Source organism: Pelmatolapia mariae, linkage group LG18 (assembly GCF_036321145.2).
Source record: "Pelmatolapia mariae isolate MD_Pm_ZW linkage group LG18, Pm_UMD_F_2, whole genome shotgun sequence".
In the NCBI taxonomy this organism is placed as follows: Eukaryota; Metazoa; Chordata; class Actinopteri; order Cichliformes; family Cichlidae; genus Pelmatolapia; species Pelmatolapia mariae.
The window spans coordinates 26,522,309-26,548,660 of NC_086243.1; the positions used below are offsets into that span (position 1 = coordinate 26,522,309).

A 26,352-nucleotide genomic window follows, 5' to 3' on the forward strand; every position below is an offset into this window, starting at 1 on the left:
AAAATAATTGTAATTTAAAAAAAAAAGTATGTTACATTTTTTGTAACATCCTCTCTGTTGATTGCAGACGCAGGGAAGACCAGATGATACCACCAACAGAAAATCCTGATATGTGACTGTTCTGTTTAGGTGTCTAGATCTCACAGATAAATGTAACAGCTGCAACAAAGGACGTTTAAAATGTCTTTATTTGTCTCACCTGCCTTTGACATGGAAATATAACTGGAAATATATTCAAAACAGACTCACAGGAGGCTGTACTTACCGGCTGTGTGCAGTTTTCCCCGAGGCTCCTCGCAATGACAGGACAAACTTGCTCACACTGAAGCGTCACACGAGCATTCTGCTGTTACAACATACCTGCATTATCTCGTGAATCAAAGGAAGAAGTAAACATCTATGTTTGTGATTCCCACGGCTCAATGACGCATATTTTTTCCTTTTAATATCGGGGGGTCTCCCCCCCCTCTCCCCCCTTTACTGCTACGTTTTTTATAGTCTGCAAAATGATAGATGCGTCTTTAAAAGGCCATTTAAAAATATAACAGGAAATGGTTTAAATAAAAAGCTGATATGTTTCAGACTAAGTGGATCGAGTGTTAGAAAGTGCAGCAAAGGTCCCGTGTATCAAGTCTTGCTGAACAAGTGTTGTCAGAAACTGCCCTCAAGTCTAAAGCTTCCTGTTTGCAGTCTGGGTTTGTGGATCAGGCCATCTGAGCTTAAGCCAATAAATAAACCACTGAAACTAAAAACAAAAACCCTCACAAACTTTCAGGTTATTTTGGAAAAATAGAACAAACTGGCATCGATAATGGTGTTGCCTTCAAGTACTCCTGGGGAACTCAGTTCGATGAATGCTGTAAAAACAAAATTTATCCACCCGTTTTCTTCCACAGAGAAGAATTGGGGTCACATTCCGAAAAGAAAAAAATGTCTCAGGGTTAATTATATATTTTAAAAAACCTTGCCGTTTAAATTGCTGGTATAAATGGAAGATGAACATTAGGGGAGGAATTAAAGCATACACGGTTATGTGAGGATTGTTAAAGAAAGGGGGCCAGAACCAGGCCGCCGAAAGGGTTAAATCTAGGCCACAAGCTTTGGATAACGTGAAAACAGCGATGACAGAGGGCATAAATGCTTTCTATCAAACGAGACAGTGTAAAAAAGGAGAAAAATTCATAACATAATGTGTTACTAAAGAATAACACACACATTATGTTATGTCTAAAAACAACTTGGTCGTACGCGGTATGCATCCTGCCCACGTAAGACTATGTTGTGGCCCACCGTGTAAGATAAGTTTGACACCCCTGGTTTACACAAAGAAACATCAATAACATTTGCACTATTGAATCTTCACCGTCTCCCCACAATGAATACTTTTTAATGGCTAATGATACTTGCGGCTTTTCAGATCCTTTAGATGCTGTCATTAAAAAAAACGTAGCATCTAAAATTCTTCCTAACAAACAGGAAAGTAACTATTCTACACTCATACAAGCATGAAAGCGAGTCATTTTAAACCATGTTTGTCCAGTTCACCTGTTTATTTCAGTTTCATTGTCACTGGTAAGCCACAGTAGTGGGGGTTTTAACCACACAATATTAACTACTGTTTTATTCTTTGTGTTCTTTTCTCTCTTTGACCCCTTTTCCTTTACTTTTTGATCTTGTTTTTCTTCTCTTATTTTGTTCTGGTTTTTCTTTGTGATCTGTTATCTTGAATATAAAAGGTTCTTGATTTTGGTGATTAGCAAAATGGGAAAAACAAACAAACAAACAAACAAAAAAGAAAATGCAAGTTTAGCTGATAGACAAAATAGATTCATAAATAAAAAAGTAGCCACTACTAATACAGTCGTTTCAAACAAATCTGATAAATACTCTCCAGAGTAAGGATTTTATTTACTTGCGTAATCGTAAGAGGACATTGTTGGATTTGTCCAAGAAGAGTAGGGGTGTTAATTAGTGTTACTTTTATAGCTTATTGATAAAATTGCAGACTACAATCAAATGATCAACAGTTTAACTGTTAATTTGATCCCTAAACATGTGTAGTTAGATATAAGAAGTTAATCTTGTGAAATTGCTTGACATAAAGTATATTTTTGGTTAATTTTCCGACCCTATCACTGCATTTTCATCTTGCCTCACCTGAACGCAGCGCTAGTGGGCGTGTCAGTGGGCGGGGCGGAGGGAAACAGGTGTAGCGACTCAAACCAAACCTGTATTCTGGTGCTTCTGCCTTCGCGTGACAAGCGAGGTTGTTCTTTTATAAACACGAACTTTATTTCTCTGTCGTGTGCAAGCTCTAATGCAGATTTAACAGTTTCCGTTTATTTGTTCATTTCACTGGAAATGAAGGCAGAGCCTCTATCAGCTTTTTGCATTGTTCTTCTATCGGTGGACGTGTGATTTTTTTAAACATTATCTCTCAGTTGAACAGGAAACATCTGCTGCCACTGGCATCTTGCTCCGGATTTTTTATTTTTTATTTTTTTTTTAAGTTCTTTAAACCTGCCCTCAATTTCCCAACTGAATTTGAACATGGAAGCTTAACACGAGATCTGAATTTCCCAGAAGGAGGCTAATAAAGAGAAACTTTTACTTTGGAACCAAACATGAAGTCAGCTGGAAAAAGTGCTGCGCTCCTGGCATTGCTTTCTTTAATCGGTGAGTTTTCTGTTACATTGATTTGCATGTAAATTAACAGTGACACTGCTTCATAAAACACGAATCACCTGTCTAAGCAAGTGATTTGGAGAATTCTGTGTTCTCCTTTCTGTTAATTGGATCTGTGACGATTAAACATTTGACACTTGGATATAGTGTCTAAAATCTATACATTTTGGACTTCGTGGTAGCTTCTTGTGTTTAATGTTGGTGTAATTAACCCAGCAATCTTCCTATGAGTGTTAAAACAATGTCCTTTAATATAGGAGGGCTCTTTTTTTTTAAGATACTGAATTATTATTATTGCAGTCTTCATAAGTCTCTCTGCCTTGCTTTACTTGCCATGGTTTTGGCCCAATTGTGCAAAATTGTTTTGTTACAACATGCAATGATTTCTGTCTCCAAATCTTAAGCTAATCATGTCAACAAAGATGTATAAATTTAGAAAACTTTTTAATTTTTGCTTTTTGTAAATAGACATATTGGATTTTTTGGCTACTTCTGATCTTTTAGTTGCATTAACTCAACTGGAGAAATGAATGAAAAACCTGAACTACAGCCATCTTTAAACTCTTTAACTTGTGACAAGCTGTTACAAGCAGGGGCGTTTCTAGGATTTTTTTTAATGGGGTGGCTGGGGGCATGGCAAAAAAATCAGTCAGGTGGGGTGGGGCGGGGGCAGTTTTGCTAACCTGCACTGCAAAGGCAGAAAATGATCAACCTCGCAATGTAACATCTAGATAGACAAAATAAAGCTGACTGCGTCACTAAACGGATATCAGATCACCTCAAATCGTCTCAGTCTAAGCGAGTAATGTCAGAATAAAGCAAAAAGACTAAATTTCCAGTTTTTGTTGTTGCAGTTTAAGGTGCTGGTGAGAAACCATATTAGTTTCACATTGTGTGTAGTTCTTTTTCTTTTTCTTTTTTTAATTGCAAAACTATTGACTACAACTCCCTACAGAAATGTAAGTTTTTAGATTGCAGTGAGATTCTAGGGTGTGCCTCATCAAATTACCTTTACATTTTTAATTTTTGCGCACAGATGTACTCGAAAGCAAGAAAGTAATAACCAGGGTAGGATTTAAACCTGTACAACATGCATAAAAGGAACAATAATTTACAATAATTTAGAAGACAGTCTTTTGTTTCCTTTCCTTCTTTGCATGTGCATTAGCTGCACCATCACATAGCTAGGCTTTTTTTCTGCTGGCTACTAAATATATATATATATTTTAAAAAAACCCCTCAAATGAATCAGAGTTCATGGACAGGTGCCACCTCATGCCCTTCTGGACCTGCCCTGGGTTGCAAGTAGCTTTATATGGTACAACAAGCCAATAAAACAAATGTTTGTTTTGGACAACAGTGTCCTTCCAAATTTTTTTGCAATATATTTGGGAATGCCTTTTGCTTTTTTAGATAACCTGTATTGACCTGTGCAACAGATCTAGCTACCCTCAGATAAATGGTTCTCAATTCAATTCATTTCAGCTGTAATTATATAATGTCAAATAACCACACAGTCACCCCAAGGTGCTTTATACTGTACATACTGAACAATAAGTGAAAAATAAATTCCCTTTTAACAGGAAGACACCTCCAGCAGAACAAGGCCTGTTTGGGGGGGGGGGGGGGGGGGGGGGAAGCGAAGTGCTCTGCTGGGACAGTATAATACTATGAGATCTTTGATATGATAAGGTCTGATTATTCAAGATTATTGAAGAGAAGGTAATATGAGAGAAATATGCTCTCTCTCTTTCTAGTCCCTGTCAGTACTCTCTCTGCAGCATTTTAGATCAACTGAAGGCTTTTCAGGGAGGTTTCAGGACAGCCTGATAATAATAAATTACAGTCCAGCCTAGAAGTAAGCAGTTTTCCTCATCACTCTGAGACAGGATGTTTCTAGGCAGTCCTACATATTTGCTTAATGTCAGCACTGAAAGAAATATCCTGGTCAAAAATGACTCCTCACAGTGTTATTGGACACTATTATTAACACTGATGGTCTGTTTGAATCTCTGCAGTAAAATGTTGTGATCAAGGATAGCAAATGCTGCACAGAGGGCTAGCAGGACACGCATAGTGAACTCCACCTTCCCAATACTGTTTCAGTGATGTGACTAACTCTAAATCCTGATTCGTGTTCTTCAAATGAACCATTCCTCTTCCCACAATCACATAACTGCACTAAAACTCCTTTTTGAGAAGCTTTTAGGTAAAGGTGGGATTTGCTAAGACAGCTAGATCAAGTAAATGCTTTACAGACAGCTTAAAAGTCTGTAGCTTGAAGCATCTTAACAGAGATAAGTTGATCGTATTTAAAATTGTAGCATTAATTAACAGTCTGCTGTTCTGCTGCACTCGTGAGGCCAGCTGACTATCTCAGAGTTATCAGTAATTCTACAGCCATGAACATGGGTGAACTGTTCTGGTGTCCACATACTTTTGTCCGTGCAGGTGTGGAGAAAGAAGCAGCAGAACAGAATGCAGCTCCGTCACATTCTTACTCTTACTAAGTGATTTAGAAGTCGTGGCCCAACCTGCGTCTTCCTGTTTTTTTTTGGTGACTAATTCTGATAATGTTCGTCTGCTTTTGTTTCCTCATCTAGTGGAGATTAACATCATTTTACATTTAGTTTGGACTGTTCTGCTCCAGATGAAGGAGCAAACAGATGATTGTGAATGTGTTGTTTTTACTCTTGACCGCAGCTGTGATAAAGTTACGGTCAGTTTGAACGAACAAGAAAAGCTTGTACAACAGCTTTGTGGCGCCCCAGTGTTTGTCTAGAGTGTGTGTGTGTTTGTATAATTCTTTCTTTCAGTTTATCTCTCGGCTCACATTGTCAACTCGTCTCCTTCCTCCAAAAATCTGAGTCTATGTTTATCTCGAGCTGTCTCTCTCGGTCTGGTCCTCATTTAGGTCAGCCACACTGTAGTTCTTTGTACCTACTTTTGAACTTTCTGTCTGTGTGAAGAGGCATGTCGCCTCTCCTGTCTGTGCCACCGCTTTGTCAGTGTGTCCTTGTACTGACTATATCAGATCTGTGGGAGTCCCTGTCCTATATTGGCTTCTTTGTAATCATTGATTAAGCTTGTGAATCAGTAACCACAGAGCAAGGAAGAAAAAAAACTTTAAACCCAGAAATCAAAGTGCAAATGTTTTGCATCTCCTGTTTGAGTTGTTGATGTGGCTCTCACACCCATTCCTGTTTGTCTCGCGGTTACACGTAGACATTTTACCAGGTGTGATAAATGATCCAGCCATTAGTCAGTTCCGATTCATGGCTTTTCAACAGTTTTGATAGTGAAATGCGTCACTGAGAGTCGACAAGAACCAGTAGTTGCCTTTTTGTGCTTGAGTTGCTAAAATGTTGGGTAAATCCTGGATTTTCTATAGAATATCATTAAAAAGCATCTACTTTTGTGCCAGAATGGATTCAGTGTGCAGGCAACATTTTGCAAAACACTGAATTTCCTTAAACACGCAGCACTGAGTTAATTAAATGCAAGTTTTTATTCATCAAATCTACATTTATTCCTCACACAGAAACCTGAGCTCAGGTGATGAAGAATTTGTTTTAGTTTTACTCTGTCGCAAAGCATTCTTTAAAACCAAAAGCAAGTCAACCTTGAAACATGGAGATGCAGAAAGACAATACGAAATGAAACCGAATAAAGCAAACTTTGAACAGCGGGAAGATCATTGGAAACAAAATGAAATCAGTCAGCAAACAATGAGACAGCAAAACAAAAAAACGAGTTGAGATCCAACGGATAAGATGGAAATATGTTTCTAATGCAATCAATGTGAAATGTAAAACAATAGAAGCGTAAACATGTGTTGGCGGGCAGATGTTCGTAGTCTTCACCCCCTTGGACCCCTACTGGGAGTAAACCTTGTTTCTCTCTCTGGTAGTTCAAGCCTGCTTCGAAAAATTAATGACTGGTTTTACATAAGGAAAAAAAAAAGCAAATCCAAGACCTATTTTAATGGTGGTCAAACCACGTCTTTATTGATATATACTTAGGTGTCAGATCTCGTTATTAAGGGCTCATTGGAGTCAAATGCTCTTTTTATGTGGGAAAGGGTTAAAAGAAACTACACACGCAGAAACTTTTCCGTGTTTCCTAATATAAAGGTAGTCTGTCTGAATTGTTTACTGTCAACAAGGAAATATGAAGTAACAAAGTTTTTGCTCTGTCATGAATAGCAAGTTTGTTCACAAACAAGAGGCAATTTCTTCTTTTAAAAGTCACCTAAAACCAGTTTTTAGCGACTTTCTCGGTGTTGGCATGTCAACAGACAAGCTGGTTAGGTGAATGAGCGAATGCCTGTAGTTGTAAATGTTTGCCTATACACAAACCTGTATAGGCTATACCCGACCTTCTGCCTGGAGCATTATAGGATAATGTCGAGCTTTTTATGATCATCCTGAACAGGATTGGTCATAAGAGCTGTCTGGAAGGAAGCACAAACAAACACTAACAAAAGAGTGGCAAAAACACTAAATAGTAGCAAAATAGTTGTCACAGGTTCCCAGGCCCTAAGGTCATATCTGTTTTGTATTTCTTCACTTTGAGGAGCTGGAACAAAATATTTGGGTGTGTTGGCACTGACAGTCTGGCGGGTCTCTGTGAAATTACGGAGAGATTACTATGATGAGTAAAAATGACTGCATGCTACATCACTTGATTTGGAAATTCCATGTTATTGCGAAATACCATAAACGTAATTTAGTCTTCAAAATGTACAAATGCCAATGATTTGCTGTGTTTCCTAATCCAAAATCGCGCTCTCCAAATATGCCTTATCTTCCACTGATTAAATCCACATGTTTCTCTTCCCTCCTCAGCCATGTGCGTGGAGGGTGGATTTGTGGAGCCTGCTAACCCCGTCACCACCCTGCGCTCCGTGACAGAGACTCAAACCAGACTCCCCTGTCAGTATCAGGTGGAGGGTGAGGAGCAGGCGGTGCAGGTCACCTGGTACAAGGAGCTTTCAGACGGCAGCAAAGATCAGATCATCACAGCTCACTTCACTGACGGCCATACAGGTACTTGACTGAAGAAGCTCCTGTAAAGTCCCTGGGGAAAATAAATATTTCAGTAATAACATCTTGGCAAAGCTTTTTTCTTTTCTCTTTTTTGGGGGGGGGGTAATGGGCGAGGTGCAAGTCAAGCATTGTTTTCCCAGCAGATACTACAGCTGCAGTTGCAGCAGTCCTTGGACATGATACTTAGCGCAAGCATTTATTATCAAGACCAAAACAACTATTTGGTGCATCCTTTGGTTCCAAATACACTTACAGACACTGCCCTCATCAGGTTATTGTTTATGGATTTGAACCTCAGTTATTAAATGCTACATCTGCTTTATAACTGTTTTATCTTAAAAAATATATAGATAATGCAACCTAAGCATTAATGACTTGATGCCAACCATACCTACACTTATTAGAATATGCTCTATACTAATCAGGAACACTAAGGTAAGGTGGTTCTTCATTACTGCAGACCAAAGTTCACTCAAAACCATAAGCACATTTAATAAATTGCACGTGACTGCGCATATAAGTTAAATCATATTGTGAAAGAAATACTAATAAAGTGGTCAGCTAATAACAAAATATGGGAAAGACTTTGCTCTTTGTAACTTTGTTTGCTTTGATACTAATAACATTAAGAATATCTGTATTTCATTTAATTGTTCCATTTTTCAGGTTATTAGAAACATGTATTGTTGTCTTGCTAAAGTTAAAGTGTACCAATAAAGCTCAGTTTCAGCTCTGTATTCTTGTTCTTGGAGCTTTACTTGATTTACAGCAAACACTTCTCAGTTTAAAGATACAATCAGAAATAAAAAAAACAACAACATTATTTAATAATATATATATATATATATATATATATATTTTACTAATAAATACGCATTAGTGTTTAATTATGTCTTCTAATAACTGATGCATTGTGATCAACTCAGAATTAATCAATTAGAAATGCATAGAAGCAGGCGATGGTTTGTCATGTTGGCCTGCCATCTTGGATACAGTGGCTGAGATTCACACATAAAACACGATGTCAATAGAGACTGGCCACGTGCGCAGTATGCCAAATATGGAAGAGAACAGGGCTCACAGTTGTTTGCATGCTGTGGTGGCAAATTTGAATTTGTATCTGAACTTTCAGACTTAAGATATAAAGAATCATATTAATGTTTTATAATCTGAGAAGGGTTCATTTCACCAAAGAAGCAAAAATGCAAAGGAAAGATACAACACGGCAATCGTCTAGATCAGGGACGTCAAACTCATTTTATATTGCAGGGCACATACAGCCCACTTTGATATTATGTGGGCTGGATCGGTTAAACTCCAATTTCTGTCAGTGTAAAATGTTTAGCTACGCATTCAATCAATGAGATGTCTTAATATAAGACGTGGAAGAGCAATTTCAACATTATGGCTTAGCTTTTCTACATGGCAAAAAAATGCTGCTGTAGTAAATAAAGGAAATTTGTTCACATTAGTCTTTAAGCTTCAGTTGTAAGAACTTATGTGTAAAATTACAGAAATCTATAATTGAATTCTTTTGGCATATTGTGAATGGCCATGAGAGAGGTTTTATGGGTGGGAAAAGCTGTTAAAAAAAAAAAAAAAAAGTATGCTGTCTCTCACATTTTCCAAAGCCATCCAGCGGGCCGGATTGGGGTCTTTGCCAGGCTAATTGCGGCCCCTGCCCTTATGTTTGACACACCCCTGGTTTAGATGTAATATCATCCTTTTCCTCAAGCCTCAGGCCTCAAGCCTCATCTCCTGATCTCAAGTCAGGGCTCTGACACATAAAAACGTGCATAAACATGCTTATCTATTCCCAATATTGTCACAATTACTTTGTGTCAGCAGATTTGACATCAGCATGAACATCATTGACTCATCGACTCATATCAGACTCCTTTCACAAAGTTTTACAGCTCCCTCCCAAATCAACATGGACATGTATTGACAGCTGAGGTAAACAGCGGACTGTCAACCTGCGCTCACTACAGATGAACTTCAGAGTTTGTCCTACAGCGAGTATTATGCACTTCAGTTGGGAGAGGCAAGAAAACAGAATGCAGTTCACTGCAATCTGTAATCTATCGACATCTAGCGAGAGATTTTAGATACTGTAACTTTAAGCAGACTTTCTTCTGATTGGCTGCCCCTCATAAAGTTTTGAACAGAAGGTGGGTGGAGCTTCTGTGCTCATAGCCAGAGCTTTGTGCCTGAAATTATGACATTAGGGATATCCACTTTCAGTAACACCGTATGGAGCTAAGAATAGAAAAAAATGTCTGAAACTGAACATAAAGAGCAGTCTGAATCCCAAGCTTCAAGGAAAAGCATTTTAACATTTACAGTTTTGACTAATCATAACAGCCTCAGTGCAAGATCTGGAGGTTGGAGATTTGCTTTGTGAATTGGTGGAGAAGTCAGAAGGTTGAGGTACATGTGCTGGTTAATGGAAATGTATTTTGATCCAGAGGCCCACAGCTGGTCCAGTGGGCCATGATTGTATGAGTGAATGTGAATCATGCGCTACATCTACCTTTGTTAATCGTTTAAATACCTTTTTCCTCACTGCTGTTGTTAAAGAGTACTCACTACTATGAGTAGACCTGATTTAACGGCTGTTACATTACTCTGCTTATAACACACATCATTTCACTTTCAGATTTATTCATGTAAAGATAAATTAGACGCATCATCTTTAATAGCAACTTTATCCATAAGTTCAAATTAGAGTCACAAGTTAAAAGTACACACACGAGAAAATAAAACAAAATAATTGTTGCTGTGTTTGTCTCTAATTGGGATGTGGTTATTTGAAATGAGATCATCCCAGCAGCTGTACCTGGATTACTCTTTATTATTTGTCTGTTGTGACGCTGCTTGATAACTGGAGGCTTATTTTAACAATGTCTAACCATTTATTCTCCTTTCCTGGAGCTAATGCTTTTGACAAAGGGTCTGTTTGACGTTTTGTGAGTGTTGAAGGTGCTCACCTGAGGTTTTTGTTGTTTGTCAGAGTTTGGGCGTTACTCTGGTCGGGTGAGGTTCGAGAACAGCAATCCCATCAAGAACTCTGCTCTGATCATCCTGAACACAGAGCAGTCGGACGAGGGCAGCTACACCTGCCATATCTCCACCTTCCCCAGTGGAAATTTTGAGAGGAAGATCGCCCTCACCGTCTGGAGTAAGACTCATCATCCTTTCTCTCTCTCTCTTTTTTTAATCTTCTCGCCCACATGTCCCTAATCCTGAGAGAGCTGCTGTAATGATGTTTACACCATCATATCTTCATAGAGGAACTGGTGACTGGGGGAATTCAGAAGGTGTACCAACGTGGGCACAAGCACTGCCAGCTTACTTTAGGTTTTAGCGTGTGAAAAGCCAAAAGGGAAATTCTTTTAATTCTATATTATTCTATTACTCAAACTAAAAATTAAGAAAAAGTTTAAAATATTCTCAAGTATAAAAAACACCACAGAATCTGCAAAAATATGTTATGCAGATTCTGATTCTGGTAGGTAGATAGCAGCTCAGCTGTCAAAACATTTACAAGTTTATTTGGTGTTCCAGAAAGGTGGAGAGGGTTTTTCCAAGATCCAAGATAAATAGGTTTCTACCACAAGGAGTGATTGAGTTTGAGATAAGTTTGGCATTGATGTAAGTTTCGTATATAGCCTTAAATCACAAGTTTACATAAAGAGCTTTACACCCCCATAATCTTTATAATCTTAATTCTTCCTCTCCAAAGAAGGGAGGATGATAGAGAAACGACTGGAAAAAGCATGTTGTGTATATACAAAGAAAAGCGAAATAAAAAAGTATAATCACTATTAAAAAGTATGATATAATTGTGGAAACAGGGTTATGCTTTAAAGAGCTGCCAACTTCGATTTCCCAGGTCTGTGGCAGAAGAAAAGCTTCCTCTTTAGCCTAAAATCACCTGTTTCCACTCCTTAGTTTGTCTTTTGAAAGATCTTTGGAGAGGTTTTGCACCCAACTAAAGCCTGGCACAAGTAATTTCCCACTGAGAAAGGAGCTTAAAATTCTGTCCCCTTTCAAATGTTTTAAAAAGTCATTTTGATGTATACAGTTTCTGTGGTGCCGCTGTTGTCCCCGGGCTTCCGCCTTTACAACCATAATAACAGCCGTGGGAATACTGTTTTTGGACGGATCCTTTGTGAAGTAAACCCTGGAATGATGCTATCATTTTTAAACAACTTTCTCATTTCGCTGCCAGTCATCTGCAGTAACAGACCTGTCTCAACACGCCCCAGATCTGACAAATCAACAGAAACACACAGAGTAGTAAGAGACAACCTCTAGCACTGAATTCCCTCCATGTTGGAACATTCAGCTGTAAAATGTTGATTTGTAAGTGGAGAAACTGATGCAGGAGGCTACCTGCCCACGTGTTACTGTCAAAAACTGTAAACTGAACAAACTGGGCATGTTGTTCTTAATGTGAAACAATAGGTTTTAGAGAAATTACCCTACTGTGAATGCACTATGCCGAAAAGTCACATTTGGACTTGGAATTTTTGTTAAAAACTGGGTGTTTGGTTTACAGATACATTTATTTTAATTGGATGAAAAATGACCAGGATAGATGTATCAGCATGTTTTACAACACAGCTTCTTTCATGAAGGCACTTTTCAGATAAGTTTGTCAGGTAAATAATGTGAGAGCTGAAATATTTGGAGGGGAGAACATCTCCCCTGCTCACTTTTTCTTGAATTGTGTCTTTTCTTGGCTGTGAGTCAGAGTCATTTATCACTGTGGAAGCTGGAATCATTCCTTTATTGCTGTAAGCTAATGAGTGCAGCATATTTCCCTCGCTGATATGCCGCACTGTCCTTTTGTGTTTTTTTTTTTTTTACTAGTTTCTGTTTTTAAAGGTTTGAGCTTTCCTCAGGTGGTGCCCTTTTCTTTGTCAGTTAATCCATAATAGTTGTTGTTGTTAATGCTACCTACTTGTTTTGTCTGATGTATTAATAATCCAAACATTAGTGGAAAGAGTTAACCAGCCAGTGACTGTTTACAACAGTCATGACTTCAGTGTGAATCACAATCGTGTTAAACCAGTTGGTGACAGGGCAACAAAAACAAAATGTAGCTGTGTGAAAACATCTTAGGGGACCTGTTCTGAGAGAGTTTTGCAACTTGGTGTTCTTACACAATTCCAATGAATTTGATGGTACTTTTAGTTGGAAACCCACAACTGTAATATGTGGGAAATTCTCCAAAGTAGAAGTGGGCACATTAAAACACAAAAAGAGTACTCTATTCATACACTGTATATAAAAATGGAAGTAGATTTGCATTAGCTGGATAGCTTTTCCCATTTTGATTTTTTTTTAACCTTTCTTTTTGGTGTTGCGACCTGCTAACACTTGGTGCAAGTTGCATTAATGCACATGGTACAGAAACGGATACCTGCTAATGTATAATAAAAAAAACCTATAATTTAATTGTTACATGTATTACATCAAAAATACATCAACAATAGTCAAATTCCACAAATACCATGGAGAGGTCCAGTTCAGTGACTCATTATCAGGTGAGGCTGAGCAGACAGCTAGAGCTACACGAGTGTCTGCCTGCACCTGTCAGTCACATAAGCCACACCCACTAACAATGCCCAATTCCAGCAAGGTGGAACGAATGGGCGACGATGACTGTAAAGTTCAAAACCTTTTCTTTCTTTCTTTTTTTTAACCAGGTTTTAAACATGTCCACATGTCCAAGTGGTTATTTGAAGAATAATCTAGAGGGATCAATGAAGGTCACCCTGCTGGTGGCACTAAATAGAAAGTCAGCGGATCTGTAGCTGGTTCAGCAACATAGAAGATTTCACTGCACTCTGTCTGTTTTTTTTGCTTTAACTTTGCATTTAACTTTCGTAGATCAAATAACATTTTTACAAAAGGTATGCGGAAAAACACAAATGTGAATCTGTTGTTGGTACTGCAGGAACGTTTTTGAATCATTAGGCAGTTCTATGACTTGAAAGTCTGTACAAACTTTCATGCTAATCCCTCAAACAGATTTCATTTGCCAGTCAGGACAAGTGTTGGATCATCTACTCCCTTACCTCTAAGAGCCAAGAAGTGAAAAATAAACTAACTTGGGAAAGAGACTTTGTAATCTGATGACTGAACTCATTGTGCATTTTTTTTTATTTAGTACTTCAGCAAAGGATCAGCTAGAAAGTCCAAACCAGAAGACTTAAGTTAACCTCTTTCCTTTTCGTTGTCTAGTTTTACCCATCTCCTCCCTGGATCCAGTAACTCTTGTGGAGGGCCAATCCTTCCGTGTGGCAGCCACCTGCCGGGCTATAGGTCACCCACTTCCCATTCTCTCGTGGGACACCGACATCTCAGGAACGGTCCAGAACCGCACCAGCGAGACTGGGTCAGTGTCCAGCTACTTCTCGCTCCACCCCCTGCGTAGCATGAACGGCAAAAAGCTGGACTGTTTAGTGTGGCATCCCGGCCTGGAGGAGCCACGTAGGATCAGCAACCGCCTGGAGGTTCAATGTGAGTATAGCTGTGGAGCAGAAGTAAGACAGACTGGAGCTGTGGCATTAACATCATATTTTTAAGTGCAGAGTTGGGTTTTACTGCAGAAATAATATTGCTGGTTCAAGGAAGAACAATAGAAGGAACCAGAAAAGTCACAGAGTATGATATGGAAAAATAAGGGAGAGATTGGTACCCCTCACTGGCCCCTTCCCATTCTTTACAGGTCGGGGATCACACATCGCTCATTCTTGCCCGTCAGAAAAACATTTCCTGAAATAATTCAAGCAAATATAAAATGTGGAGAAGTTAGAATGTTATCTGTTTTTACCAAGTTATTTGGTAGCAAATTCTGTCTCCATACAATATACAGCTCTATAATTTAGCCTTAACATACAGCACACCAAGCTCGAGCACTGATCAGACGTCTTAAATCGCCTCAGTCATGGTGGATCGTTGCCAGCGAAACTGTCACCACCGAGTCGCTCACTGATACTGCGACAGTGACAAAAGCGCTATGGCGGTGACCTTTTTTTCCTTCCCCTTGTCTGAAACAAATGTCTCACTTCAAACTTCATTCATGGGAAAGTGCAGGAATGTGAGCTTTGGTTTTGTATACACTGTCCATCCATCAGACACATGACTTGCAGAAACCAGAGAGCGAAGGGTGTGGATATTGAACAAAGCAGTTTTAGTCAATTAACCATGAAAGTTTCAAAACAACATGAAATAATTTATCTTGACATTCATCAGTAACTAATTTGCACATGTACACAAAGGTCACGTGTAGTGGTGGCTGCTGCTTAATAAATGCCTGGACCTGCTACTATTTACTGGTTTAATTAGTAGATCATCACGCCCCAATACTGCTTTCTCAGTGACATCCATGTTTTGTTTTGGTGTGTTTTGCAGCTGTAAATAGATACTCTGTAACCTTGCATTGTATGAAACAGTGTACGTCACTGCAAAGAGTTTTAAATTACTACACTTATGCTGTTTAGTGCAAACATTACACTCATATAGAATATGTAAAGAACTGGGACACACCTGGCTTTTTAGTTAATAACAAGAACAAATAAAGGAAAAAATGACATAAGTGTTTTTACTCTCAGATTTCTTAAACACTGTTTTTATAGTCCCACCTTTCTCCTTTCACTTGAAGCTTTGCGCTGATCCTTGACGTATTGCGATTTAATCCTTCTTCCCTCTGCTGTTAAATATTTATAGGTTACTACTAAAACCAGCATACGCTGATGTTTTAAAAGCGGAAATTTGAGTGCATAACAGCAGTTATGCCAGTTATAGAAGGTAACATGACAAAAACAAACATTACATTCATGTTTTTTGCAGATTTCTTACAGTATTGTAGAAACTATGAACACTCCCAAATGACAAAAAACTATTAGATTAAAAAAAAAACATTTCTCCTACATCTCATCCAAAATAGTAATATTCACTTCAAATGGACACTTGTTAAATATTCAGCCCATACCAAGAATATCACAAGTTGACCTAATAAGTTGGTCCCTCCCTTTTATGTAGGTGTGTTTGCGACGATACGAAGCCACTAAGTTAATATTTATGTTTGAACAACTCCGAAGACTAACACTTAAATGCAACACAGCTATAACTAACAGTACTAACCACGCCCATGTTTTTCCTCTAATGGTGTCAAAATGTCGGCATTGAAATCAATAAAAATATTACATTTTTAAAGTTTTTTATATTTTATACTCGAGAAGTTAAAGTTCTATAACCATTTTTGATACTGCCAAATTCTCCCATAAAATTAATACTTGAATACAGTATGTATACTACCTGTATATATTAATAACATTACATAAATGAAGATATTATGGTGATATAAAAGAAGCATTATGTGTGTGGTCCGCCATCCATCAGTCTATCACTGATAACTCAACTTCATGCATCTGAGCAAAAGTTACTTTCAAAATATTAAATTTATTCTTTATAACCTGCAGCATTCCTGCACTTTCTTCAGCATGTTTTCATTCTTTGTATCTTTGAGTACCGCCTTAATGTCTCGTTTTTTGTGAGTGTGTTGTGGTGGGAAAGACAGAGCTGTTTTCAGCATGCAAACTAAATCAGCTCATACTTATTAGTATGCTATATGGAATGACACTGCGGTTGCTCTTTGCTGGGCTATGGGCCAAATTTTAAGCTCTTCCCTTTAATGGGAACGAAAGCCAATTAGATTTTTTTCACTCTAGTTGCCCAGCAAATTATATTTATAAGGCTTAACTGTCAGTCTTTGAGATTAAAGAGCTGGGTAAATATTAGCTACTATCGGCAGATTTGATCCTGCGGTGGGAAAGTTTATCAGTAATAGTCTGTCCTTGACTACTGTTACTGTATAACTGTGCCAAAACTTTAATTGTTTCAACAATTCCTCTTTGTCTGATTTGAAGGACATTTGTTAAAGGTGTGGACTTGAGCTGTGCCAGCTTGCTTTTAAAATGGGATTAAATACAAGGTTTCAAGCAAAAATTTTCTGCTAATCTTATGTACTCACTGTCACTGTTAAAATCACTGAACTGGTGCTCAATACCCTTAGTAATGACTCCAAACCTCCCAGATAACATTTGAAATTTTGAGACTTGCGAAAATCTTTTTGTAGATTTAAGAGGAGGAAATAACTTCATCTGTTGTGTTTAGGTGCAAACAAACTTCTTTGTATCTTCTCTGCTGCTCTACAAAGTTCTCTATTTGATCTATTATGCAGCATAGGAGACACTAGGTTGTGATGCTGCTTACTTAATATTTGTGTTTCTGTGTCAGACCCCCCAGATGCTACGATCACGACGTCCTCATCTCGTTGGTATGTGGGTTTGGAGAAAGCTGAGCTGGTGTGCGAAGGCAGGGGACACCCCAAACCTCAAAACTTCACCTGGACGTGGTACTTTCTGCATTTTCACATACACATCTGTCACTCTGGCAGTCAACAAGACTGTGATGATATCATGTTAAATCCCACCTCCCCCCTTTCTAATACTATTTATGCTGCTAATGTTCTTTTTACATGGCGCTGGAATGTAAGTCAAAACATAGATAAGCCACTACTAACACACATACACATGGAGTACACACCTGCAAACAACAAAGGAGTCCGCTCCCATCTAAAGGGGGGGTCCTATCCTCTGCTGGCTCAAATCACTGCTGAATAAAAGGTGCGGTGTCGCGTTGCGAAATTTGAAGTTAGAAGATTGTGTTTCACACGAGGGAGGGAGTGAGCGACACAAGGAAGAGCAGGAGACACATGCTAAGCGTTTAATCATAGTGCCATGCTTTAAATATCACTCTAATGCCTGGTAAAACACTGGGTCTGTACTTTAATTAAAGACGCCAGCCATTACAGCTCTCCCTGTGCACACAGTGATCAAATGTTTTGTGCTGAGTGAAAAATATTTGGGTCATGAGGCAATCTTGAAATATTAAAGTTGTGCTAGTTTCAACCTCTCCACTAAGCCATCCATCACCGAGGCCCCACTGTGAGGAAATCCACTGATTAATTTTAGTTACAATGTCAGTAAACGTTTTGAAATGTTGACTTTCTTTTTCCTTTGTTTGCTTTTTAACAATGTAAATATATAAAAATACAACCAATAGTCAATATGACTGGCTGACTGCTGGTCTCTCCATGTGAGCATTCACAGAACAAATCTGTAGTTTAATCTGCGTTGAAAACACTGCGTAAAAGAAGCCATTTGTCATTTAGTGGGATTATATAAAAGATTGTTGACTAAGGAAATGATCCTACACGTAAGCCATGTGTGGAATAAATAAACTATCATTTCAGCTTTAAATATAAGAAGTCATGCTAGCTGTTTCCGTGTGTCGAGTCTTAATGCTAAATTCTTGGTTCCACTTTTATATGAATTGGCAGATAACATAAATTTTATCAGCAACCTGTGCATTTCCCACAATGTCTCACTGTTCCTCTAATGGTTTCCAAGTCAGCATTTATGTACATTACATCTACACACGCCATCCACTTTATTAGATATAATTGTGCTCTCGGCTCCAATCAGCCGTGGAAGCATGTAGACGTGGTCAAGACAAGCTAGTGAAGTTCAAACTGAGCTTCAGAACTGGGGAAAAAGTGGGATTCAAGCGACTTTGAGTGTGGAATAGCTGAGGGTGCAAGCCAGACTATTTGAGAAATAGTGGATCTATTGGGATTTTTCTCAAGAGGCCATCTGTAGAGCTTACAGAGATGGTCATGTGGGTGTCAATTCTCTGGGTGAAAATCCCCTGTTGATGTCAGAGGTCAGATGAGAATGGCTAGACTGCTTTGAGCTGATAGGAAGGGAACAGTAACTCAAATAAGCACTTATTACAATCAGCATATGCAGAAGAGCATCTTTTAATGCACAATACTATTGGACTAGAGCAGCAGAAGACCAGCCTGGGTGCCACTCCTGTACGAATATCCACTTGATCCATCTCTATCCACAAGACAATATTTTAGATGTAGGAGAGTCACAGCATGTACAGTACTGTTAAAAGTTTTAGGCAGAAAAAATGATGTAAACAAAGAATGCTTTCAAAGATGGAAGTGTTAATCATTTATTTTCATCAATCAACAAAATGCAGTGAATGAACAAAAGAGAAATCTAAATAAAATCAGTATTTGGTGTGACCACCCTTTGCCTTCAAAACAGCATCAATTCTTCTAGGTCAGGGGTGGGCAACTCCAGGCCTCAAGTGTTGGTGTCCTGCAGGTTTTAGATGTGTTCTTGATCCAACACAGTGGATTCAAATGGCTAAATTACCTCCTCAACATGTCTTGAAGTTCTCCAGAGGCCTGGTAATGAACTAATCATTTGATTCAGGTGTGTTGACCCAGGGTGATATCTAAAACCTGCAGGACACCGGCATTTGAGGCCTGGAGTTGCCTACCTTTGTTCTAGGTAGACTTGCACACAGTTTTTGAAGGAACTCGGCTGGTAGGTTGTTCCAAACATCTTGGAGAACTAACTGCAGCTCTTCTGTGGATGTAAGCTTCCTCACATCCTTCTGTCTCTTCATGTAATCCTAAACATACTTGATGATGTTGATATCAGGGCTCTGTGGGGGCCATACCCACCACCATCACTTCCAGTACTTCTTGTTCATTAAGATAGCTCTTAATGACTTTGGCTGTATGTTTGGGGTCGTTGTCCTGCTGCAGAATACATTTGGGGCCAATAAACAACTATTTATATTTCTGAAAGCATTCTTTGTTTACAGCATTTTTTTCACACCTACCTACAACTTTGGCATAATACTGTATGTGCAGCCCAAAAATCTGCAGCAGCTGTGTGATGCTGTCATGGGAATATGGACCTAAATCTCTGAACAGTGTTTCCAGAATCTTGTTCAATCTCTTATGAGGAGAAAGGGGGCCATCCAACCAGTAGGTATACCTAATAAAGTGGCAGATGAGTGCGTATTTTATTAATCAGAGCAACCCTAAAATATAGAATGTGTATGTACAACAAGTGTATCAAATTCACAAATACCTTTCTTGATCTTCTTATAGCTGCTTTACGTTGCTCCAAAGACAAAGTCATTGTTAAGTGTAACAGATAATACCATAAAACATGTAATTTGCTTTATCGAGTAAACTTTTACTTTTGGCGCTATCGAGGTCAGCTACGTTCTTATCCTCAGTTTTTTGATTAAAAAAAGTGGCAGTAGTTTCATAATATGTTTTTATGTATAACCCATGTAGTGAAACTATATTGTACTACTCTAGTTTCAGTCATTTCACAATAGCTCTTTGCTTCATTGCACTGATACTGTGGTAAGTCACAAAAAGAATAAGTCACGGGAGAGATTAGAATCTTTTTGGGCAGTGAAGCTGTATTGCACACCTTATCTGTATCATTTCCACCATCCTCGCTGTGGCAGATGCAATCTCTACCTGTGACTCGATTTAGAAAAGGCTGGTCAGAGAAGCTAGGCGGGGTGTTGAGAAAAGAAATCTGACCCGGGGCGACTTTGACGGGGGGGTAAAGCAGTAGTTAAATAGCTGGTGGAGCACAGTGAAACCAGGGGGGAATATGACCCCTCTCAGTGGACCTGATCAGAAACTGCCTCTCCATTATGTGGCCTGTACAATTTAGGGCTCAGAAGTTGGGCTTGTTTCAATCCCCAAACCTAGTATTTACCTGGTTTATACAGATGAGCCCGGCATGCTTTGGTTCAGGTGGTTTCACTCTGTGATGAACCTGATCCTTCTAAGTGTTTACCTAAGCGGATAACTTCCTTGATTCAAACCAGTTTTTGCATTTTTCCTGTTGCTTGCGAGCAAATGTCATTAGATATTTGTATATTTCCAGCTCTCTGGTTTGAACTCTGCGCCTTTCATTTTGTTGTTTGCAGCTATGAGTCACAGCTGTTGTTTCAAACAGTGAGTCATAGGCTTCTGCGTAGTTCACCTCTTTGTGACATCTGCAAGTTCATGGTAACATTTTTCTTTTGATTGCTTGCAGGAAAGGGGGAACTCTGCCTGACGGGGTGTCTGTGGTTGGAGGGAAGCTCGTCTTTCAGCGGCCCGTTCACTTGAGTGACAGTGGGGCCTACGAGTGTATGGTCACGAACAGTGTGGGAAGGGGAAAAACTGAGTATATGCTCAATATAGATGGTAAGTGCAATAAAGCTAATTTTGCATACATTTGCATGGGATTTAATGGAGAAACTGTTCTGCTGCTGTGAGCTTTGTTGATGTTTTTGCAGGTGGAAATTTAGACTTATTTGCCAAACTCCTTCTGAGTTGGTGTAATTTTGAACATTTGCTGCCCCCTCCTGTTAGATACAAGGCATTAACAGTTGAACTCAGTCTGGATTACAAAAAAAGTATTAAAGGAAAGATGTAGCTGTGTTGTTGTTGAATGTATTTATATGCGAGAGAGTCATCGGATCTTTTCATATTTTTATATTTTTTTAGAGATGCAATGGCGCATTGGTGAAACCCCTCCTGATAACCTGCTGCTGATCATAATTTGTGCCTCCACCGGAGGTTTAGTCCTCCTCCTGATCATCATCATCTTGGTGGTTCACCGCCATCATCGACGTAGAACGAACAAGCTTAAGAGACAGCTATCTGAAAAATCGTGAGCTAAAGCACATATTGTTAAAGAAGGCTTTTATTAATAACTTCAACTGGGATTTAAACTGATCTATTTTGTGAACATGCAGGTTTTCCAGAAATCCTCAAAATGTGTGTGTGGTTTTTATTTTTTTCTCCCAGGGATGAAATTAGGAGTTTCTCTAGGCAAGCCTCTTTCAGGAGAATAAACTCTACCAGCACAGACTTCAGATACCAGGTAGGAATACGCACACAGACAGACACACACACTCTCCTGCTGACAACAATAACCTGCAAGCTTGAAGGAAACCAGGTTTGACACACCTGTCCTGCTCGGGTGGAGCCGCTGGCAGCTCAGGCTGATGATTACAGGCTGCTGCAGCTTCAAACAACACTAAAATGTGCAGCGTTCATAGACACATATCATTAATATCTAATTTTTGGCGAGTTGTTATATTCCTCTTTGTGTTCTGGTTCACTGATTTTTTGCGACTTTCTATTTTTCTCCAGGGTGAAGACTCCATGCTCAGAATAGACAGCCGAATGAAAAACAGCCAAATGTCTCTGGTGAGTGTCTCATTGTGATGAAATATATCCAGGTAGAGGTAGAAATTGCTGATCTTGGTTCTGCCTGCGCTGTCTCTAAGGAATTGTTCATATAGCTTCTTCTTTCTAATGTTGAAGGTTTTTTCAAAATAAAATGCTTTAAGATCTTGTCTCAGATTTGCACTTTATCATTACATTGAATGTCCTTTCCCTGCCTACAGGAGCATACCCATTCCACCCTGGGTGGGAGGTGGGGGCCAGAAGATGTAGAACTGGATGAACTGGGACGTCCGGTCATCTGGTGTGAAGGCAGCGATATTCCAGGAGGAGCTGAGGTTGACGGAGGGAAGGAGGCGCAAAGGAAGAGGGTGGAGTCATACGTGAAGAGCAGTAGCAACATGTCGCTGGTATGTGTCAGCGTCTGAGAGATTAAGTTTGAAATGTGTTTAGATTTGTTTTTAATGTATCATATGGTAACAGCATGCTGTATTTATTGCTGAGTTTGCATAATCACTGAGGGTGACGTGGTATGTGACATAAAGACGGGTGAAGGACTCAAAACAAAAGGGATTCAAATGACAGGAAACGTTTTAGGAAACAACAGCAAGAAACGTCATCTCTGTTTTATTAGTCACTTTATAATTGTTCCTGTCTTCTACAAATGATGACGCTTTATTTGCTTTATTTAGAAACAGGATCAGGAATGTAAACATGACTGTTTTGCTAAATCTGGATTACAACCTGATGTCGTCACGACTGGCTAATTTCTTAAAGGCTTACCAAAGCTTCACTTATTAGAGGTTTCATACAACAGAGATTGAATACCAGTGTGCATTCTCTCCTAGCAATTATTACCACAAAAAAGTCATAAGAAATATTGGATGGTAGGATACGGTCCATGATGTGTTAGGAGCTTTTGTTTTCTTTTTTTTTAATCTAGACTTTTACCTCAAACTGGTTTTCACTGATCCCATAGACAGTTTTGGTAGAAATATAATGTTTATCTACAGATTATCCAGCTTGAATTTGGATTTTTAGTGCAAGTATCATCAGCCCAGTTTTATCCCCTCTGTGCCTTTTTCAGTCCAACTTCAATTTTTTGGTTATATAAAGGGGACCTATGATGCTCATTTCCAACTAAATATGTATTCTTGGACTCCAGTAAAATAGTTTTGCCTGACTCACAGTTTATCCTCTTTATGGAGCAATCCATTTGAGCCATTTTCTTTCTTAAGGCCACCATCTCCTAGCCAACTTTCATCTGATTGGCTGATCATACAGAGCCAAAACTAGAATAAACAGCGTGAAACCAAGTGGTAGGGCAGATTGAACCCTGAGGTTCATCTGCTGACCTCAGTGTTTAAAACTTCAGTTTCAACATTAGCTGTTGTAACTGTATATTTGAGAGAAAATAAGGAAAGGCATAATAGGTCCTCCTTAATATTGGTAACTTTCAGGACAAATCAGGAAAAACGGTATTCTATTTTTATACTGTTTCTACCAGGACTCAGGTCTTCCTTCATCTTTGGTTCCTCTGAAGGCTCAGCAGGATGACGGCAGCGGGCCCAGAGAACCAGACGCCTGCCAGCCCAGGGAGAGAGAGGACTGGGCTCCCACACAGTCTGAAGGACACGACAGTGACGAAGATGGGAGCTCCTACCAGTTATCACAGACTCTCAAGAATTACTTTGACTACAGTAATGGGGCCCTCAGGCCCAAGCCAAGTAACAATTCCATTATTCTACACCCCAGAGGACAGCTGATCTAGACAGGACTCTCATCTGTGATATGAAAAGAGAGACTGTCTGTATCTCTGCAGTGACTCTGACTGTGACTTTTGATGTTTGCTTTGAATATATTGGAAGGGTAATTCGTCTCAGGTACTACCCCAATGCTGATGATTTTTGATTTTTACTTTAGAGATTCTTCCTTATTTCTATTAATCAAAAGAAGGTTTTGAGTTGTTCTTTTGAGCATTTTATGACTTCAACAGTGAGGTAATAAAAAAGAGATGAGGAATAATTTGGGGGAAGAGAAAAAAAAAAGTCCTGAGCCAGATACGACTGGTATGGTAGAACTGGAATGTTTTGGACCCAAATTATTTTGAAGTTCCACTAATGTAGAATTAAGTTTATAGAGAGTTTTGCCCTGAAAGGTATGCAAATGAAAAGTATTTTTGTTCTTTAATGTATTGTATTAAGAATCCTGTTACAAATGTTTACTATGTTTGGTGCAAAGCTGAGTTTTGCATCCAGTGCTTCTTGTTTAAATACATGTGAATAGATACAAAGGACTTGAGAATCCTGCCTCATGCAGGACAATATGTATATATTGCATATGTCTATATACACTGATCATCCACGACATTAAAACTGTTAAAAGGTGAAGTGAATAACATTGACTCACTTGTTACATCGCTTCGCCCTGTAGAGAAACCTTAGATCTGGCACACCTTTCAGCAACTCCACATCACAAAAATTACTTGAGGAACTTGGCAAAGAGTCCAAGGTGCTGATACAAACAATCAGCTCCTCAGATCCAAATTGAATTAAGGTTTTTGAGGCTGATACTCGCCCAAAGGATCAAGTAAAGACACCCTCAGCGATCCAGTGCTCTTGCCCCGATGGGTCAGAGTTATTTTTACATTGTTTCCACATCAACTCCTGCACATTAGGTGTTCTAATGTTAATGTCTGATATGTTTGTGTGTACATTTGTTTATTAATACATCTTTACAGCCACCTGCTGCTGTCAGCTTAAAAAAAAAAAAACCCTCCTTAATATGAAGAACAAAAGAGACGATGCTGAAAGTTCTTTGACCAGCTGGTGTTGAAATGCAGCAAACTGGGTCAGTTTCATCTATATAACTATATAACTATAACTTTTTAGTGCTGTAAATACCTTTTGTAAAAAAAAAAAAACTATTGTGATGATACAAATACACTGTAAATTTTTCTATGCTTTTTTTTTTAAGAAGATCAGGAAGTGATGTGTATATGTTGAAAATCTTTATTTGTAAAAGTGCAGCTTACAAACGTCCTTTTAAAAAAAAACTGGAACATTAAAGCTACTTCGGGAACTTCATGAAACAGCAGAAACTTTATAGGTTATTCTGTTATAGGTTGATGAATTTAAATAAATTTTCTATTGAAGAAAAAGTTAGGATTTTTGAGAAATATTGTTTTTCTTGTCATTATTTATAGATGCAAACACTGACACTACCTTCATATTTGAATGATAAAGACATGGAAGACAATTAACTTTGATGCAAAATAAAACATGGTTGTAGTTTGAGCAAGTGTTTACAGGACAGATCTTTGCTTGGCCAGATGCCCTAACTCTGTTATGAGGTTATTAGGGACTAGCAGGTCACTGCATTCAGCTAAGTAATAACCCATGGCAGTACTACTGTAAAAAAGATCCTAGAACTAGTACAGGCCACTGTATTTGGCATTCATTTTGTACCAGAAATAACACTGTACCTGTAGGGGGAGTCTTAGACAAAAATGCACTAAGAAGATTGAATAAACATGAAACATGAAAGTACTGAGACTGCGCTTATTATGGTGACAAATGATACTAAGAACTGCGGATACTGATGAATATTTTATTCATGTGCTGCTTGATTTAAGTGCACCATTTGACACAGCAGACCATAAAGTTTAGATTGAGAGGCTCCAGGACTGGGTTGGTAAAGGTCAAATGGATTAGGTCATATCTGACAATCCAAATTTTTTTGTTTTCATTGGTGACAAACAGCTCTCCTTACTCTATAATAAGTTGTGGAGTTCCTCAGAGATCCATACTGGGACCTATCCTTTTTCCCCCATCATATATGCTACCAGTGGAACCTTAGGAATGTCCCAAGGATAAACTCGATACTGAGTTTTACTGACTCTCAGGCTATTATTCATGCTTTTATTTACTTTCAGTTGGGTTTTTGTAATGTTTTTTCAAAGGTACCAATCGGAAATAACGATAAACAGACTTCAGATTGTGCAAAGTGCAGATGTAAGAATGCATTTTGCACATGTGAACATATTATCCCAGTTTACCCCTCTACAATTCAATTCAACAGTCGCCACAAGCTGCTTTATATTGTAAGTTACAGACCCTACAGTATTACAGAGAAAACCCAAACAATCAGACACTGGATGCCCAATACTTTTACAAACCCTAACCCCTAACCCTAACCCAAACAGAAGCTTTGGACCAAGATTATTTATGTAAGAGGTGGGGAACTCAGGCCTCAAGGGCCGGTGTCCTGCAGGTTTTAGATGTATCCTTGAGCCCACACAGCTGATTTAAATTACTAAATTACCTCCTCAACATGTCTTAAAGTTTTCCAGAGGCCTGGTAATGTAGTAATCATTTTATTCAGGTGTGTTGACCCAGGGTGATATCTAAAACCTGCAGGGCATGGGCCTTTGAGGCCTGGAGATCCCCAGCCCTGATATATGTGAAC

General features: G+C 38.8%; 1 protein-coding gene across 2 annotated transcripts; it reads left to right on the forward strand.

Moving 5' to 3' along the window:
* The first annotated feature begins 2,423 nt into the window (after nt 1–2,423).
* nectin4b (nectin cell adhesion molecule 4b) lies at nt 2,424–25,389 on the forward strand. 2 transcript variants are annotated; one of them, XM_063462187.1, is made up of 11 exons: nt 2,424–2,676; nt 7,533–7,733; nt 10,747–10,914; nt 13,989–14,267; nt 17,049–17,166; nt 20,747–20,898; nt 21,202–21,367; nt 21,505–21,580; nt 21,853–21,909; nt 22,110–22,295; nt 23,393–25,389. In XM_063462187.1, the coding sequence occupies exons 1-11, from the start codon at nt 2,625–2,627 to the stop codon at nt 23,654–23,656; spliced, it is 1,719 nt and encodes a 572-aa protein (XP_063318257.1). In that variant the 5' UTR covers nt 2,424–2,624; the 3' UTR covers nt 23,657–25,389. The 2 variants fall into 2 exon arrangements, with proteins under 2 accessions (XP_063318257.1, XP_063318258.1); XM_063462188.1 differs by having other exon boundaries at nt 23,429–25,389.
* The last annotated feature ends 963 nt before the right edge of the window (nt 25,390–26,352 follow it).

What these genes read in the sequence shown, in the direction of transcription:
- nectin4b (XM_063462187.1), top strand. Translation starts at nt 2,625, where the DNA reads ATGAAGTCAGCTGGAAAAAGTGCTGCGCTCCTGGCATTGCTTTCTTTA. An exon ending in GTATATGCTCAATATAGATG is followed by an intron (nt 20,899 to 21,201) that starts GTAAGTGCAATA and finishes ATATTTTTTTAG; the next exon opens with AGATGCAATGGCGCATTGGT. An exon ending in GCACAGACTTCAGATACCAG is followed by an intron (nt 21,581 to 21,852) that starts GTAGGAATACGC and finishes ATTTTTCTCCAG; the next exon opens with GGTGAAGACTCCATGCTCAG.